The 19309-nt window shown below is 49.6% G+C and overlaps 1 protein-coding gene across 4 annotated transcripts in view; it reads right to left on the bottom strand.

Annotated features, from left to right (window-relative positions):
- Nucleotides 1-6585: 6585 nt before the first annotated feature.
- The window catches only part of PODXL (podocalyxin like), a 54654-nt gene continuing 41930 nt past the window's right edge, over nucleotides 6586-19309 (bottom strand). The window contains exons 5-9 of one of the 4 annotated variants that reach the window (XM_054178554.1): nucleotides 13002-13158; nucleotides 12145-12203; nucleotides 11870-12037; nucleotides 10116-10172; nucleotides 6586-8891 (exon numbers count right to left, since the gene is read on the bottom strand). In XM_054178554.1, the coding sequence (XP_054034529.1) occupies nucleotides 8700-8891; nucleotides 10116-10172; nucleotides 11870-12037; nucleotides 12145-12203; nucleotides 13002-13158 (633 nt within the window). In that variant the 3' untranslated portion in view covers nucleotides 6586-8699. Of the gene's footprint in view, nucleotides 8895-10115; nucleotides 10173-11869; nucleotides 12038-12144; nucleotides 12204-13001; nucleotides 13159-19309 lie in introns of all 4 variants that reach the window. The other 3 variants (XM_054178553.1, XM_054178556.1, XM_054178555.1) reach the window with 3 other exon arrangements.

The raw sequence follows: 19309 nt of genomic DNA on the forward strand, positions 1-19309 counted from the left end.
CAGACTTGCTCAAGCTGCTGGCACTGTATCACTTCAGTGTCCTGAAATCTTAATTTACACTTTTCGCAGACAGAGGTACATCTTGTCTTGGCTTCCAGCTGTTTGCTGTAACTCAGCACAGCTTTTGCCGAAGACCTGGAGACTCTTAAGTATTTGAGAGCTGTCAGAAATCAGCTGACTCTGTTCAGCTCAAGTGTGGCATCACTGTTCATTCCTGGGGAGAAGGGGCATGAGGGAATACCTAAAAACTGTCTCTACCAGGTTAGATTTTTTGGTTTTACTACCAGTTTGAAAGGAAAAATCTGTCACTAGCTTATATGCTGTCCATCCAGAGTGATGGTCAAAGTATGGTCCCTTGGGTATTCCCCCATGTATTCTGACTTTTTCATTCCCTCTGTGACTGTTCACACCTATTGAAGTGCTGTGCCTTCAGATTTCCCAAAGATTAATGCAGCACCTACTGAAGAGTTAAAGGTTAGAGCTGTATGGTGGTTGAGGCATCTTTTTCTCCATGTCACAGTGTCATATCCACCTTGCTTCCTTTACATAACTCCTTACTGCTGCCTTTGAAACAGTCACAGCATCGTAGAGTGATCTGGGTTGCAAGGGACCTTAAAGATAATCTAGTTCCAACCTTCCTGCCATAGGCAGGGACACCTTCCTCTAGACCAGATTGCTCAAAGCCCCATCCAGCCTGGCCTGGAACACCTCCAAGGGATTGGGGCATCTACCACCTCTCTGGTTCCATCTAATCTAAACCTATGCTCTTTCAGTTTAAATCCATTACCCCTTGTCTTGTTGCTACATGTCCTTGTAAAAATGTCAGGGAAGATCCTTGTGATTTCCATTCTTCCCAAGGGCTGTTCCTCCTCCGGGCTAAGGAGGGGGGGAGGCTGATTGCCCAGCTGTCCCTACAGACCTTACTTGTGCCCCTCCATGACCCTCCATTGGCTCACATGGCCCCAAGAGTGTGATAGCTGTTTGACAGAAGAAAAAGGTGATGATACCAACCCACAAGTTGTCTTAGGTTTCTGCTTCTTGCTTTTATCATCCCAAGTCTTTCACCAGCTGGTAGTTTGGGTGTTTGTTTGATATTTTCAGTGTAGCAGGGTGCAGAGGGAATGGGAAAAGAGGATAAAGTAGTGTTCTCTCTCTCATGTATTTAAGATGTGGTCTGTCTTTTGTGGAAGGACTTTGAAGAGTCTCTTAACAAGTAGATCTGCTGTTTAGAGCTTATTTTTTCATGTGAGCTGGATTCTTTGGCACTTTTTCCAATGGAGGTGTTGCAATACCAGGATCTTCTAGTCCTGGAGGAGACTATCCCATTTTTTCCTCCTCTCCCTGTGGTCCCTCTGCAGCGGTTGAAGGAAGGCAGCAGGACTTAACACTGCTCAGACTTACTGGAGGTTGTGCAGCACCAGTCAGCTCTGAGACCAGGTCTGAGAGTGTGAAGAGGCTGTTAAAACCTAAAAAAGCTCTGAGCTGTCTGGTGAAAGCTGCTAGTGAGATTAAGGGAGATTAGCTGCTTTCTAATTAATGTGATGGTGGGGAGGCTGGACCACAGCAGTAGCTCCAGTGGTTGCAGTCTTCTCCACATCCCAAGTATCAGTGGACAGGCTTTTCTCCCAAATGATGAGAAAATAACACTTTTAAATATCCTGACTTTGTAACCAGCTGCCCAAGGGATTCAATCAATTACTTGGTGTTTCACTAGAATGAAGTGCTGCAGCATGTGAGCAGGGTCTTGAAGAAGCCACTTAGAGGCTGAAAAGTGATTAATTTTTATTTTAAGATTTTGACAAAAAAACCCTCAGCTCTTAAAGGTTAAAATGGCTCTCATCAACCTGTGCTTTCTTAGTCAGTGACTTCACAGCAAACATTCCAGCCTGCACAGTAGCCCATCTTTCCACCTCTTCTTACCCTGTGGTAATGCCTGCTGTTCAAAAGCATGATTTCCTTCCCCCAGCACTGTGGAGAACTGTGCTGGAGAAGACTTTTATCTAACCAGGAGATAACTATTCTATTGCTGACTTGTTTTCCCCTCTCATCTGCTGTGGTAATTGGGAAGGCAAACTAGCAGTGGAGGCTGAGTATTTCCTTCATCTCTCCTTCATCATTCCTACTCTTCTTCCCCTCTCCCCTTCCCATTGATGTTTTGATGTGCAAACACTTTTCACTTCAGAAGCTGCTGGGTAGTGGAAAAGAAAACAAACCTCTGGTTATTAGTAGCTGTTACTATTTACCAAAGCTGTATTTTCTGCTGTGTCTTCCAGCACACCCTCCTCCACAGCAGGAAATGAGGGGATGCTGGGGAGACTGTAAGCCAGAGAAAAGAGCTTAATTATACAAACAACTCTGTTTATGGGAGTGTGAGTCTTTGAGGCCCCAACCTTGCAGACCACTTAGTCTGGGGATAGGAAATGGAAGCCTTCTGGCTCACTCTCAGTTATGGGAGATGATATTCCCATCCTCCTGGCTGGTGGTGATGAGCATCTTGTACACTTAGATGCTGAGCTGCAGTGTGCCTCATGTTAGAAGTGTCGAGACTCAGTAAACCCTCTCTTTGAATATGGTACTTTGAAACTGCTGAAATAGCCTCTCCTTTAGAGGAGCTATTAGTGTAGACAGGATCTGGGTAGCTTGGGTTTGAACACCAATAAGCTGGCTGGCTGGACACCATCACCTGGTTAGGGGTGCATTTTCAAGCTGTGTCTTTGAGCTGCTGCCTCTACTCATGCTGCAGCACTATACAAATGTTGGTTTGTTTGTCTGGGACCTTCAGTGTTCATTATCTTGTCCTCTACACCCTCATGTGAACCCTGAAAGATGATTTTCCTTATGTAGTGCTTTGGAGTTGTCTACCCTGTGTCCAAAATTTGGCCCCGTTCTTTTTCTCTATTGACTCCTGACTTGACACATCTTTACAAGAATCCTGCAGACTCTGGTGTCTGTCTGAAATCCCTTTGGTGTCTGTCCTGCAGCTCTATGGGATGCCTGACCACAGGAGAGCTGAACTGGCAGGTGCAGACAGCCTTGGGCTGGAAAGGAGCATCCATGGGGTGATGAGCGTTGTGAACTGTACACATGGGTTAATAGGCAAGTCAAATATTGACTAGTCCTGTATTGAGCCCATGGTGGTCACAGGCAGCATTCCTGGACTTTGATGGCTCCCCATCCTGCCCTTTTCCTTGCAGAGAAATGGCTGGTCTGTGTTCAGCCTGCAGTGTTAATTTTCTTCCTTGGCATAAACCATCCTTGCTGATTTCTGGGTTGATGTGTAAGCCCCATGCTGTACATAACTGAATGAGTGAGAGGAGGAATATCTACCAATGTAGTTATGTTGTATGTAATGTACATAAGGAGAGAATGTATTTTGTTCATTTTTTTTCTTAATAAAAATGTACATGCTAGCAAGGGTCTTTCTTTCAGATCTGTTTCTTCTAGCAATGCTTGCTTAGGAGAATGGAAAAGCATCTGTGAGGGGCTTGTGGTGCAGCAGCTGTGAAACTGGTGGTGTGTTCCAGTCACTGTTCCTGCTGGAGGAGCTGCCCTGTGCCTCTGCCCTGCAGCACAGCTGAGAAAATACCCTGCTCCCTGAAACCAGTGATGGGCTGGCTCAGGATCCCATCAATCCAGCACGTGCTTAGCAGTTGCAAGAACTTCTACTGGGGAGGAACTCTGAGTTAGAACATGGACTGATGCAAAACACTGATGGTTGAATCAATTTCAGTTCCTTTTAATTTTTTTTTCTTTCCTTTGAATAAATAGACATTTAAGCTGGAACAAAATGTGTTGTTTTGAGCACCTGAAGGCAAATGGAGATGCTGAACTGCTCACACTGCTGTTGCCCTTGTGTGATGGCCCTCCTTCATAGAGTCATAGAATTGTTTTGGTTGTTCATCCAGTCCAACCATCAAACTAGGACCGCCACAGCCATGAAACCATGTACCAAAGTGCCATGTCCACACTGTTCTTGAATACCTCTAGGGACAGTGCTTCCACCATTTCCCTGGGCAGCCTGTTCCAACACCTGACCATTCTTTCAGTAAAGAATTTTGTTTCTAATGTCCAGCCTAAACCTTCACTGGCACAATTTCAGTCCATTAACCCCCATCCCATCACCTGATGCTAGGGAGAAGAGACTGATCCTGATCTCAGTCCAACTCCTTTCAGGTTGTTAGGCTATTTTGGCTGAGAAGCACAAGGTTTGATTCCCTTCACAGTCTGAGAGGGGGAAGGTGAGAACTAACTAAGGATGAAATGAAGAGTAAGGGCATGCTCTCTTGCCCTTTCCTCCATGAGCCTGAAGGCACAGTTAGTTCAAACAGGTGCCCTGGCCATGGTGGGGCTGCCCTCACCCACATCAAGTGAGCATCCCAGTCCTCCGAGTTTTCTGGGTTTTGGGTTAAGGGAAGTTTTTACACCACTGTCCTACTTTGTTCTGCATGCAAATCATAGATTCATAGAAGGGCTTGCACTGGAAGGGACTTTAAAGATCATCTAGATCCAACCCCCCTGCCATGGGCAGAGGCACCTTCCTCTAGACCAGGTTGCTCAGGCCCTTCTCCAACCTGGTCTTGAACACCTGCAGGGAGGGAGCATCCACAGCCCCCCTGAGCAACCTGTTCCTGTGTCTCCCCACCCTCACTCTAAAGAATTTCTTCCTAATCTCCAGTCTAAATTTGCCCTCTTCCAGGTTAAAACCATTGCCTCTCATCCTGTCACAAGCCCTTGCAAAAAGTCCCTCACCAATGTTCTTGTAGGCCCCCTTCAGGTACTGGAAAAATATGGCTGGCTGCCTCTGAAAGTCTGGGTTGGTTTTACTTCTCCTTTTCCATTCATTTCATATGTTCTTGCTAACAGGATCATGCAGAGCCTGTGCACCCTCAAAACCCTTTATGGCCAGTTGGAACATCTACCTAATGGGTATTTGTGTCTCTTGAGCCCAAGCTCTGCTCCCCCCACCCCTTCTCACTCAGCCAGGAAACGAGTCTTTTACATAAGAATGTTTATTGACAGAAATACATGATGCTTTCAAAATATACTTGTAGGAAAATGCAAGAAGAATCTCTACAATCCAGTTCCTCAGTAAATTCCAGTGTAAATCAGACTCCTGTCCCCGTGAGAGATGCTGCTATACAGTACATAAGAGCTCTAGGATATGTGCAAGATTCAACAGGTAGCCACCTTCGAATCACAGAATGGGTTGGGCTGGACCTTTGAAGGTCATTATTCCAACCCCGCTGCAGTCAGCTGGGACATCTTCAACTAGACCAGGTTGCTCAGAGCCCCAGACAACCTGACCTGGAATCTTTCCAGGGATGGGGCTTCTACCACCTCTCTGGACAACCTGTTCCAAACCTTGGGAAACAGGTTCTGGTCTGCAGTCCCTTATGGGTTATGCCTTCTGTACGCGACAGTCACAGTCAACGTCATCGGTCAGGTCATGGCACTGTGAGCAAGGAGATAAATGGCCCTGAAATATTTACAGGTTCCTGGTGAATCTGAAAATAGAAAAGTCTCTTGCAAGGACATCTGAGCTGCTTGTAAAGCTCTCCCCAGAAGGTAAGAGCAATGATCTCCTCGTGGGATGTGTCAGGTATTAAAGCTGGTCTGGGGGAGAGGAGAGGAGGCTGGGGAAGGGAGGAAGGGCAGGGAAGAAGGAAGCGTCTGGGCGCTTTATTATTTTTGGTCTAACAATTATGGCTACAAGTCTACAAAGGGAAGGATTAAGGCCAAAAAATGCTCATTGCTGCATTTCCTACCTGACTTTTAATTCTTTTTTATTTGCTTCAAAAAAAGAATGTTTTCAACATAAAAACCAGACTTTTTTCCCCCCCTTTTTTTTTTCTTTCTTTTTTTTTTTTCTTGTTTTTTTCTTGTTTTTTTTCCCTTTTTTTTGTTTGTTTGTTTTTGTGTCTCACGGAAATAGTTCTTTAAATAGGGGAAGGAAAAAAAAGTCTACTATAAAATATTAGTGGTTTAAAAATATGATGTCTGGAAAAAAAATAAATAAATGTACAATTCCTATTCAAATATAGATCACTCTAAGCACTTGCTGAGCAGTTATTATTTTCACGGGTCTCTGCTCGGGAAAGATTTCAGGTTGCTTCATTTCAAACCTTGGTAGGGTTCTCCTGGAAAGTCTTTGGACCTGATTCATTAAAGCACTTTGGCATCTCTCCACCGGGAAGGAGGATCATTTAGGCACAGGCCCAAACCCAGCAGCTTGGAGATGCTCTGCCAGGGGTGTCCTTACAGCATCTCCAGCCTCCACGGCCAAAGCCTCACTGCTGCCCTCTGATATTGTTGCATTTAGGTTCTGCGAGGGGCAGAACCACGAGGGCACTGAGCTGCTGCTCATCTCCTTGGGGCAACTGGGAGCAAATGCACTGACAAAAGTGACTGCACACACCCAGACCTGTTCCTTGAGTCTTGCTGCAACATGAAAGAGCTGAACTTGATGCTGGAGCGAGGACAAAGCATGGGGTTATCTGGGTGGGAGGTGTTTTCCTGCTTCCTGTCCAATGTTGGTCCCCTACCAGACTGGCCTTTAGCTTTTTTTTCCTTTTTAGTTGGTTTTTTTTTAAACTTTTTTAATTCCCACCCCTCCAAAATTGCTTCCCTACAGTGCAGTGCACAGGTAAGCAAAGTGTGCTGAATACATTGCTAATGAATAGCAGGAATATTTACATACAAAAATATATAGGTTAGAACACTTCAAACTCTGCCCTTTGGTGTAGGAGACCTGGGAGAAGAGCCAGTCCCTTTGAGAAGACTTATCTTCTGCCAGCTTCTGTCCTGGGGCTGAGCAAACCACCCTGACCCTCTCCTGTGTGAGTACTCCTGAGGACTGACTTGACTTGGAAATGCACTCCATTTTTGAGTGTATTTTCTCCAAGTTTTCCATTTCTCAGCTCCGCTTTCCCCCTTGTTTATGGCAGCCATGGGAAGCAGATCTCCATCTTGTTGACTTGGTGATTGAACCTGAAGGAAATCACCCCGTCATGCAATGGTGAAGGGCAGGCAGGGGAGAGGAAGTGTTGTGCTCGGCCATCGCTATTCATCTGCAGCTCCTCTGCCTTACAGAGGGCTTGGGCCCACCACCATCCTCGTGTGTTGAGATGCACTCACCTAAGTGACTCTCTAGGCTTCTTTCTTTTCTATGTGCTGCAGCATGGAGCACTGCTCTGATCCCTGCTTTCCTAAAGCCAGAGCAAAGGTGTGAAGCTCTCCCCGTCCTTTTAGAGCCATTTAGGAGTTGTGGTGGAGAGTAGAAAACCAGAAATGGCCTCAGTCCATCCTCTTTCTACTCCTGCATAGTTTTATTTTCCCTTCTAAGGACTTACAACAAAGGGAGACCTGGACAAGAGACCAAGGGCTGCCCAACAAAGCTCAGTCCCAGCTGCACTGCTGAGCTGGAAGTTTCATTGCAGGTCTCTGTTATGTTACTGGCTTTTGAAGAAGAGCTTGAGAGTGTGGACTGAGCTTGTGAACCCTGTGGGAAGGAAACACCAAGGGCTGTACCGATGGAAAACCCTGAATACCACCAAGCTACCTGGATCCTGCTTCTGTTGCTCTTTTATGTCTTCTGCTGCTCACGCAGAACAAGATGACCACAAAAATCACAAACCACCCTGGTGCACATAACCCATGGTGTCAGGGGAGGGTGCAGGTGGGCTGTGAGATTCTGTTGCATGTTTCTGGAAGGCAACCAATGCTTCTGTTGGGAAATGCAGCAGCAGAACTGTTCTGTGCTGGAGCTGGGCTCCTGCACCACAAAACCTCCAGCCTGGGCTCTGCTCTTGCTCTTGGTCTCGTTACACCCCTCCCAGGAGGGATGAACCGAGGGCATCACTCCTTCTCCTCCCCTTTGCACCTATACAGCAAGCTGCCGAACTTCTCCTGGTCTCCAAGTGGGTGCAGGATATATATCCTGCAGCCCTTTGTGGCACAGCTGGTGGTGGCACAGGACTGGGCATCACTTGGCACTGCCACATCCCTCCCCTTGGCTGGGTCTGGATGCGTTCCTTTGCCTGTGGCACAGCACAGGGCTCTCTTGTGCGCTTTAGCCGGCGGTTTGAGGGAAGAGGATGGAAACTGGATTGGAAAGGAACAGGCTGTGCCAGCTTTCTCTGCTCCATGCCTGGGTGTCAGGGAGGGCAGAGTGATGACTAAACTGCGTGGGCCAGAGGATTTTTCTAGCTCTAATTGCCAGGTGCTGGTTTGCTGTCAAGAGATGCTCCCTCACCCATCCTAGTTACATTTAGCTGTTCTGCCTTTTAATTTGCTTAGTAGGATGAGGTTGGTGTGGTTCCATCCCGCAGGATGGGAGGGAACACACTCAGAGGAGGCACCAGTAGCTCTTCAGGAGCAAGGCCACTGCCTTTGCCCACATCTGGTCAGGTCTGGCATGGTAGGTCCTGATGAGTACCCACGGGTGGTGGAGGTTGTTTCTCTGAATGAGGCCACTGTGGTGGCTTGTGTTGACACTACACCCTGGAGGTGTCTTCTCATGTCCCTTCCTCTTCAAGCCTGCACCCGACATAGTGGCATGGGGGGCATGATTAGTTTATTAAAATACTTTCTGGGGTTTGTTGGGAATGTTGTCTTGTTTTGGAGCTCTGTGTGTGTAGGGGTTATAGGTTCTTTCTGCTGGGGGAGTGCTGATCATTTTTTGCTTGATCAAGTTCTGCATCCTATAAATGCGTGTCCTCCTCTTCCTCCAGGTCTTCCTTCATGAGGGTGTCAAGAGGAACGATCCAACTGTCCCCCAGCTCGCCGTTGAGGTTCACCTTCTTCTCTTGCATTTCAGAGGAGGTCTCCATCACCTCCAGCGTGGGGTTATCATGGTAACCGTTCTCCATTGTCTGCAGCTCCTCAGTCAGGCGCTGCTGCGAGGAAAGAAAACCCAGAAACCCCCATGAAAAACGGCTTGGCTGTGCTGTGTGCGCCACCACATGGTGGCGTGTCACGTCCCAGCCAGCTGTGGCCACTGCCCCCTATAGATGGATACAACTACAGAGAGGTTTTGATGATGAGGTTGAGGGCTGCAGTCAGCACTGGCACAGCGAAGGGATGGCATGGAGCTGGCAAGAGAAAGACTGCTAATGGTAGGCAGAAGGAAAAAGCAGACAGAGTCATGTGGAAAACCTCCAGGAGCAGCTGCCAGCTTCAGCCTGGCCATTCCTTGGCCCCCCTGGGACCTCGGGAAGAGGCTGAGCATTGCTGCCTGGTCCTGAATCTGTATCCCAGCTCCTGCCATGCTAACTCACCTCCATTCTTCCCCTCTCCTTTTTGCTCCTGCAGCACTTTTTATCTGCTTTATTATTTTTCTCCCCCTTGACCAGTGGGCTGTTCCCACCTTGCAGATGCTGCCAGCCCATTTACCCCTCCATAAGCACAATCCCTATTTCTTCTGGAGCTCTCAATGAAAATCAGGCAGGAAAAGGTGAATTAAGCACTGTATGACCCTGGTCTTTTGGTATGTCATGCTCGAGGATCTGACTGGGCCCTTCATCCCTTGGCAGACCCCCAGCCCATCCTAATTTTGCTTTCACCATATTAGTTCCTTCCTCCATGCCCTGCCCTGGAGGCATTCATCGGGGATCTACAGCCCTTGGTCAGTCCCTTTTTTGGGAGCACAGGGCTCTCTGCCTGGGTTTACAGCTTGCTTTATTGCAGTGCTTCTAATAAATGTCAGGAGACAGGCGTGGGAAGGAATCCATGGAGAAGGAAAGGGATGGAGAAGCAAAACCGCGGGACTTGGTGCTAGCAGGGGGGTGCAAAGGTGCTGCTGGGAGGTCCCCTGGGTTACACATGGTGAGGAGAATGTGGGCAGGGATGGTGAGATGCTCAGAGAGGAGGCACCTGGGCTTTCACAGGGGCTGTTTCACCCCCTAGGGCTGCTGGTGCAACCCCCAGATGGCTAGAAGCTTGAGTTATGCTTTCTCCCACCATGGCAAGGCACCCCCGTGGCGTGCAAGGGGAAGGGGTCTTTAAAGCTGGGCTTTAGTCCTGTTAAAAGCTCCTGAACCCTACCAAGCGCCGGAGGTGAGATCTGCAGGGGTTACAGATGCGGCGCCCGCCCCTCCAATCCCTGTGTCGGAACTCACATTAAAGATCAGGGCCACATGTCCATCATCAAACCCGGGGAGATCAGGGTGGATGTGCTGGTTATTTCCAAGGTAAAACAACAGCAGGGTTTAAGGGGGAGTGGGGAGGGAGGGTAGGAGAAAAAAATAAAAAACAAACTTTCAAGTCATTTTTGGAAAAGAAGCAGAAGGAAAACCAACGAAACCACCCAAAACCTGATCCAGAAAGGAGAAATGTCTTTGGTTTTCTAACTCCTTGCTGCAGCTGCTTGACAGAAGACCTTTCCCCGTGCTCTGAGCAAGAGCCATACTGAGGAGCTGGCATCCCTTGCTTTGGTTTTGGTACTTCACCCTGTGGCTGGTGGTATTGACCTCCAGAGCACCCAGCCAGGGCTGGTACCTGTTCCTCTGTACCATGTCCCCTCCCTGGAATTGTTCCAGGCCAGGCTGGATGGGGCTTTGAGCAACCTGGTCTAGTGGAATGTGTCCCTCCCCAAGACAAGGGGGGTGGGACGAGGTCCCCTTTTAAGCTCCCTTCCAAATTACGCTGCCCTGTGCTTCTGCTCTGTGCAACACATGTTCCCATCACTAAATCTGCCTTATTTCTTCTACATGTTTTCTGAACAGTACAATTACCCTAGCAGAGGTTAAATATCTATCAAGGTCTTACATCCCCCTCCATTCCCTCCTGAAGAATCAGGCCTTGTAAAGACAAGTCTGTCACCAGCACTGGTTTGCTCTTCCCTGCCTTTTATGCTCATCTGTTAGACTGCAGAGGCTTTAAAGCAGAGGCTTCTTTATCCCCCACCTTCACATAGCTCCAGGCATGTGGAGCAGAGGTTGGGACACCTGGAAAGGATGAAACTTTTCAAGTAGGATGCAGGGATTTGCTTCTCCACCAGGAGATTTCTTCACCCTAATTGCATCATTTGGCCTGGTTTTTTGTTTGGGTTTTTTTGTTTGGTTTGCTTATTTGTTTGTTTTTTCCTTTTTTTTCCTTTGTTTTTTTCTCCTTTCTGTTGCTGTGTCTCCTCCAGAGCTAAACCCTCAGCAAGAGGAGCAGGGGCTGATGCAGACTTTGGGTACACAGCAGAGCTATCCCTACCACAGGGCCTGGGAACAGCAAGTCCTTGCAGGTGGATGCCACCCTAAAATCACCCAGAATTGCTTCCTGAGATCAAAATGATATTAAGATTTTTTTTCTTTCCCATGTCTGCTCTTCCTTAAAATCTGCTGCTCTGATGTTTGGGCCCAGCCCAGCCCTCCTGAAGGCTGAGCCATGCAGCATTGATGCCCTGCTGCAGTTATCCTCCCGCTGTCCTGCCACTCTTCAGCCAGCTGTGGGCTTCCTGAAGCCTCTGACACCCCTGGAAGACATCAGGGTGATGAAGGGCACCCAACTCTGCTCCTGTACTCACAGAAGTATTTTGAGAGTTGGTTTTGTTTTGAGGGATGGGGGTATAGATGGGTTTGGAGAGGGGTTTTAAGTTGAGAAAGCCTTTGTTATCAAAATTATGGCCCAAGCTCTCCCAAGTGGCACTAAGGTGCTGCTTGTTGTCCTACTCCAGTACCAGCATCCTGGCTGCTTCCTTCCCTGACAACCCCAAAGAGCAGCTCCTGTCCTTCCACAGCACCTGGGCACCCTTTGAAGAACACGCAAGAGTGATGCCAGCTGGGCAAGCCAGGATGGCAACACTGGTGATCTTCATCTGCTGAAGACGCTTCTGGGACAAACAGGGGTCTTGAGCTACCCATCCCAGCCCTCTGCTGCATACCTGGTCCTTCTTCTGGGAGAAGCGCTGGTGGCAGCAGCCGTAGATGGCGGCGATCAGCAGCAGGGAGCCGGCCAGGGTGACGATGGTGATGATCAGGGGTGTGCTGAACTCGTCGTTGATGATCATCTCCTGCTCCCTTTTGTCGTAGGTGATGTTGGCGATGCCGAGCTGCCGTGGAAGGCAGGGGTCAGGCCCCGAGGAGGGCTTCCTGTGCCACCCACCCGCCCTGGGAGCTATCCATGGGGAAGCTGCACTGTGCCTGTGCAACCACTTACCTCCTCTAACTTCTCCTTCTCCTTCAAATCCTCAAGGACTTCTTCAGGGTCCAAATGAACTGGGGGGAGAAAGAGGCTGCAATGAGCACAAAGAGGGTGTTGTGCCACCACCTCCCCATGAGTGGGGAAGACCCCTTTGTGGAGGTGGTGGGTGGAAATGTACGGGCATAAAAGTACCTTGCAAGTACCTCCCTGGCCAGACAGGGAGCTGGGACCTCTTCTTCTGGAATGGGTACAGCCTCAGAGACCCCATTGCCTCTGACCATCAAAAGGCTATAACCAGCTACTCCAGGCCATGCCAGAGAGGTGCAGGATTAGTTCCCAGGGCCCAGCTGCCCTGCCTGTGGTTGGGTTCTGGAGGCTGCACCCACCACCCAGCCTCTGTCCTGATGATGATAAGGAGGATGGAGCTCAGTCCTTCCTGCCCTTTGCACTAGGACAGTGTGATGTCTCCATCCTCCCAGCACCCTGATGCTGAAGCAGTATTTGAGCACCTCCAGGCTGAGCTCTCATGTGGGCAGGAACCTCCACTCTGCTCCCCTGGGAAAGGATTTGAACTAGGAACTGGATTTTAACCAGTTAGGAGGGATTTTTTATTCCTTGATCCTCATATCCCTGCTTTGGCTTGTCATAGATGGGACAGGGGCCTGGTGCATTCACTGGGGAGCAAAGTTAATCTCTGGGGTCATGCCTTTCTTAAGCCATTGAGATGGGGCAGCCCAAGGAAAGGAAACACTTGGCCGAGCTACAGCAGACCTGAAGGTTCTGCTAAGCCTCAGGTGGCATCTGTGTGCCAGGACCTCTCTTCACATAGTCATCTTGTCCCTCCTCAGGGAGGCTGGTGGGGTCATACTCACTGTGCAAGATTGTCTGCACTGCCCAGTGGTGGGAGTGGCGCTCGTGGGAGGTCAGCATCACTGTGCATGCTTCCCTGCTGGCATTGAATGTGTGTTGGCCTGTTGAGCAGAAGCTCTCGAAGAAGGAGTTGTTGGTGCTGGCAGTCCTCCACATAGCCTGCAGTGACAGCAAGAGCTCAGCACTGTCCCCACAGCCAGACACTGATCATAGAGTGTTTTGGGTTGCAAATGACCTGTACTGAGCAGGGACATCTGCAACTCAGGTTGCTCAGAGACTCATCCAGCTTGACCTTGAATGCTTCCAGGGATAGGGCATCTACCACCAATTTGGGCATTCCCAGGCAAGTGTTTCACCATCCTGTATAAAAAATTCCTTCCTTCCTTCTCTCTAGCCTAAATCTCTCCTTGTTTAAGACCATCACCCCTTGTCCTGTCATAACAGTCCCTGATAAAAAGTCTGTCCCCAGCACTCTTATCAGCCCCTTTAAGTATTGAAAGGCCACAATACAGTCTCCCCAGAGCCTTCTCTTCTCCAGACTGAACAACCTCAACTCTCTCAGCCTGCACTCACAGCAGAGTGATTCCAGCCCTCAGATAATTTCTGTGGTGTCCTCTGGCCCTGTTCCAACAGGTCCATGTCTGTCCTATGCTGAGGACTCCAGAGATGGACCAAACACTGCAGGTGGGTTCTCACCAGAGCAGAGGGGTAGAATCCCCTCCTTCCACCTGCTGCCCACATTGCTGAGGAGGATCCCAGCCCATCACCAGGGATGCTGTGGCCATCCCCATACTTCCCTGTCCCTTTGCCCTGCCCAGCTCCTGTATCCCTCCCAGGGAACAGGAAAGGTTTATAAGTGGTTTCTTTCTGAGAAGCTGAGCTCTTGGCTGCTGTTCCTTACCAGGGCCCTGTGCTGGCCTTATCTGAGAGCTGCAGCTTTTGGTGTTACAGGAATAGCAGGTTCCCAAGGGAAGCAGGCGGGAGGGGGAGGGAGGGGGGGGGGCGGAGGGCAGAGGAGGCTGAAGGGCCACGGCAGGAACAGGTCAGGGCTCTGCAGCTCCCCTGGGCATCTGCAGCCCTCCCATCACTCATGCTTCTACCCCATCAACCCAGGTGCCTGTTCTCCCTAGGGCCTCAGTTCTGTGACTCTGCAGAGACAAGAGAATGCATTTTGCTTTTGCATAAACTGAAGCATCTCTGGAGGGGTCAGTCTGGGCCGGTGGTGAAAAGGGTTGGATGGAGCCATGTCTCCACTGAGATATTCCTAAGGCTTTTTATATCTCTTCACAGCAGGTGGGAGCTCACCAAGGCAGAGATGGTGGCCCTCCTATGTACACACATGCTAGGTGCTCAAGGTCCTGCCTGCACTGGTCCTGCATGCCCGAGCTCTCCACACATGCCAAAACGAGGTGTCGTGTGTCTGTCCCAGCTGGGTTCTGCTCCTGCCTGCTCCAACACCCTGAACCTTCCTCTCCCTCTGCAGTGCTAGCCGCACCAGGTCCTGCTCACACTAACGGCCAGCACCACCCTGCCTGCTCCATTGGGAGGGTGGGAGCTGCCTGGCCGAGGAAGGCATCTAATCTCACCCCATCTTATCTAAATATTTGGGAAGCAGCAGTGGAGACAGGATGCACTTGCCCAGGCGGAAGACTGATCCCTCCTGGGCACAGTGCGAGGCTAAGCTCAGCAGCGTGAGGCCTTGGCTGTCCCTAGGAACCTCTGCTGGCCCTCGGCTGTCCTTTTGCTCCACGTGGGGAGAAATGCTCCCCAGGCCCCCCAGCTGAGTCCTCACCCTGGAATCATGGAATCGCTAAAGTTAGAAAAGACCTTTAAGATCATCAAGTCCAAGTGTTAACCCAGCACTGCCAAGGCTGCCACTAACCCACAGCCCCTCAGCACCACATCTGCACAGCTTTTAATACCTCCAAGGATGGTAAATCCACCACTTCCCTGGGCAGCCTGTTCCTGACCTTGACAACCTGTCTGGGGAAGACATTTTTTTAAATGTCCAACCTAAACCTTCTCTGGTGCAACTTGAGGCCATTTCCTCTTGTTCATTCACATGTTACTTGGGAGAAGAGACTGACCTCCACCTCACTCTAGCTGCTTTTCAGTTAGCTGTAGAGAGCGAGATGGTCTCCCTCAGCCTCCTTTTCTCCGGACTAAACAACCCCAGCTGCTCCTCGCCAGACCTGCTCACCATATTTGCTGCTCTTCTTTTAACACTCTCCAGCACCTCAATGTCCTCCTTCTAGTAAGGGGCCCAAAACTGAAACCAGCATTTGAGATGTGGCCGTACCAATGCCAAGAACTGGGAGATAATCACTTCCCTACTCCTCCTTCACTATTACTGATCCAAGCCAGGATGCTGTTGGCCTTCTTGGCCACCTGGGCACACTGTTGGCTCACGTTCAGCTGTTAACCAACAGCCTGAGGTCCTTTTCTGCCAGGCAGATTCCCCAAGCCATCCCAACTACAACCGTAGGAAAGGAGTTGGATGGAAAACCTGCCCCCAGCCTTGTGCCCATGGGCAGCAAGACAAGACCTTGGCAAGGCAGAATCCCCCGGCAAGCTCATCCCCAGCAGGACAGGGAAAAGAATGGTTACAGCTTGGTCAGGATGGTGTTTTTATCATCTTTGGACGCTGGGTTGTGCTCCTACGCTTTAAACGTTCTGCAGCTTATCAGTCCCTGCCTGTGCAGCATTTTCTGTTTGGCAGAGGCATGATAACCCTTTTTGCTGCCTCCCTGCACCCTCTTTTCCCAGCTTTTCCCACAGCTCTGTCTTCCCTCAGCCCTTAACAACCCAATCCTCCTCCTCATCCCATGGGGAGAAAAGAAAGACCTTTAAAATATTTTTTTTCAGACAGAGAGGACAATCAGATGCAAGGCTGAAACCCAGCTGAGCACCCAACTGCTTTGCTATTGGATGATGAACAGCACCTAAACTCCCTTTTGAGCAGGACCTGGAGGCTTTTGCCCTTTCCAGGATTGGAAGAGGGGCATGGAAAAGCTGTGGGAGCTATCAGGGGTGCCCTGGCAGCAGTGCCACGGACCCGGCTGCTCTCCCCTCCTGCCATCAGAGCCGCTCGCATTCTTTGGCCACAGTTGACAGGCGCTGCCGAGCAGCTCGAATCTGGTTCCCACACTGGTGGGGACCTAAAACTAACATCCCTGAATGAGGTAACAGCACTTGAGTCAACAAACCACCCCTGTCAGCTGGACAGGGTGAGGGAGACCATGACCCTGCTCAGTGAGGGTGTCCCTCTTCCTGCATCAGGGACCACTCTGCTGTCCCTAGGCTGGTGGGTCTCACACAGCTAATTCCCTCACACACCTGGGCATGGGTCCAGATGCTCCCACTGGTGCTTCTGCATCCGCTAGCTGGATCAGGCTCTGATCCTCCTCAGTATCCTCTGACTCAGCTTTCTGGGTACATCTATGTCTCAGCTAGGGACACAATGGAGGAGGAATGCTGGACCCCTGAGAAGTGGTCACAGGTTTGTGTGGCTCAGCCACAGCTTGTGTGCCACCAAGCACCCTTTCACATTGTCACCTCTCACATCACCTAATGCATCTTGGGGTTGGGATAAGGATCGACTGACCATCCATCTGTCCATCAGCCAAGCACCTCAAGCAGCCAATAAAAACCTCAACTGAAGATACACTTGTGAGCTGGACCCTGGGAAAGTCATCCTATGGAATGCAAAGCATCAAGCTAATTAGCCTCATTAAGAAACTCATTAAGAGCCTGCTGCAACCAAAGGAAGGCATAGAGGGAAAAGAGAAGGTGAGGAAACATAGACCAAACTGTTCAGCACTCATCAAAAACATCATCTGAAGAAGAAAAATGCTGGGAATAAACTAGTTCATAAGGTACCTTTGGTCCATAAAGTGGTGCCAACTATAATTTCAATGCTGGGGTGTTTTTGGTGGTTTGTGTTGTTGTTTTTTTTCCCCCTAGGATTTACAATTTTAGGTATTTGTGGGGGTTTTAAGTTAAATTTACTGAAGCTGGAGAAACTGAGGTGCAGCAGTGGGGAGGGACAATGCCCACAGTTCCTAGGTTCAGATTCCTAGGCTTCCTGCAGCTCCAGTGCTTTCCAATGAGCCCAGCCATGCCTGGGATGGGGTGATCCTTGCCTTCTCCTCTGCTCTGTGTGATCTGGACACAGCCCCACAACTGGACCCTCATGTTGACCTCAGTGAATCTCAGCTTCCCTGTGGAGCTGAGGTTTTAGCATGAAGCTGCCCTGACTCTGGCAGAGCAGGACTGGAGGCACTTCGGGAACACTCCTCCTTATAGTGCACTTTCCTGTTTTCCCACGGGTTGTGAAATGCAAAGGATTTTTTCAGTTTGCTGTCAAGATTTGGCTAGAGACTTGTTTACCAGGCCTACAAAGCAGGGAAACCAGATAGTGCCATTTCTCTGTTATCTGCTCGGCTGGGGAGGCATTAAATTCATTGCCATTTTCAGGAACAGGCTGAGTGGAAAGTTAGCAACAAGGGGGTGGGAGGTGTTCTGGCAGCTGAGGGTAGCGATGCTCTGGGAGGATGCACCCTTGCAGCCTTTCTGCAGCTTCTGGTGGTTTGTGCTAACAATGCTTCAGCTCCTTACGATGCCCAGAGGAATCTAAGGGAAACAGGGTGGCAGACTCACTGGCCTGCCAGCTCCGGACAGTCAGTGCCCAGCAGAGGGGGAGGACAGGAGTGATGGATGATGCCAAGCTGTGATGTCTGCCCACTCCCTAGCTTGCTGGTTCATGAGCTCTGTTCAGTTTTGGACCACTCACTACAAGAAGGACATTGGGATACTCCAGAGTGTCCACTCCAGAGTGTCCAGGTGGTCAGTGAAGCTGGTGAAGGGTCTGGAGAACAAGTCCTAAAAGGAGCAGTTATTTATCCTAGAGAAAAGAAAGCTCAAGATAGACTTCTCCTCTCTACAACTACCTTAAAGGATGTTGCAGAGGTGGTGGTTGGTCCATTCAGCAAGTAACAAGCCATAGGACGAGAGAAAACAGCCTCAAGTTGCACCAGGGGAGCTTTAGGTTGGATATTAGAAAGAATGTCTTTACTGGATTGGAACAGCCATTAGAACAGGCTGCCCAGGGAAGTGGTGGAGTCCCCATCCCTGGAGGTATTTGAGGCATAGGAAGTTCAATGGAAACAGGAGGAAGAATTTTTTCACTGAGGTTTACAGAGCACTGGAACAGGCTGCCCAGGGGGGTTGTGGAGTTTCCCTCTCTGGAGATATTCAAGACCCACCTAGATGAGTTCCTGTGTGACCTGGTCTATATATGATCCTGCTCTGGCAAGGGGTTTGGACTGGGTGATTTCTCGAGGTGCCTTCCGACCCCCACCATTCTGTGTTTCTGTGATTTAAGAGTTGTGTAGCTGTAGTGCTTAGTGAGATGGTTTAGCCAAGGACTTGTTGTGTTAGGCTAATGATTGGACTTGATAATCTTAAAGCTCTTTTCCAATCTAGGCAATTCTGTGATCCCTGCACACCAGCACTTCCCAGCCTGCCCATCCCCACTTCCCAAAAGCTTCCTGGCACAGCTCCAGCAAAAGTATGGGGAGGACAATAGATCCTGCAGAGCATGGCTGTGCCCAGGAGGAGAAGGTAAGTTGTGCCAGGGAAATTTTATTCTGGATATTAAGAAAAATTTCTTCCCTGAAAGGGTTGTCAAGCCCTGGAGCAAGCTGCCCAGAGAAGTGGTGGAGGGATTTAAAAGCTGTGTAGGTGTGATGCTGAGGGCCATGGTTTAGTGGTGACCTGGCAGTGCTGAGTTAACGGTTGGACTTGATGATTTTAACAATCTTTTCCAAGCTAAACAATTCCATGATTTTGTAATTCTGTGTTTCAGTGTCTCAGACACTGCACAAAGCAGGGCAGGGGATGCTCTCTGGAGAGGTCTTCCTGCTGTGGTGTCTGGGTTATGGCCCTCCTGGTAATAATATTCCTCCTTGAAGTCATCCTCGGTGTTAAGGACCACAGAGCTAAGAACATCATCACTTCTATGACCGTGCAGGCAAGAAGAATTTACACACAGCACAGCCAAAATAGGAAAGTGATGACCATGAGATGGCAGCAGACAAGTGCTTTCCCTTCTCCAGGAGCACAGGGAGTGCTAAGCCTTCTCCAGGGCTGCCAGACAGGGCCATCACCAAGCCACAGGGAATTTGAAGAGCTGCTGTGATGAGCAAGAATGATCATGCTCATCTCAGCATGTATCTCAAGGGGGTTTGTGAACATAATGTGACTGCTTTGTGTCTCACCACTGTATGGTGAAGTCAAGAGCCAGAGTGGA

This window comes from Dryobates pubescens, chromosome Z (assembly GCF_014839835.1).
Source record: "Dryobates pubescens isolate bDryPub1 chromosome Z, bDryPub1.pri, whole genome shotgun sequence".
Classification (NCBI taxonomy): domain Eukaryota; kingdom Metazoa; phylum Chordata; class Aves; order Piciformes; family Picidae; genus Dryobates; species Dryobates pubescens.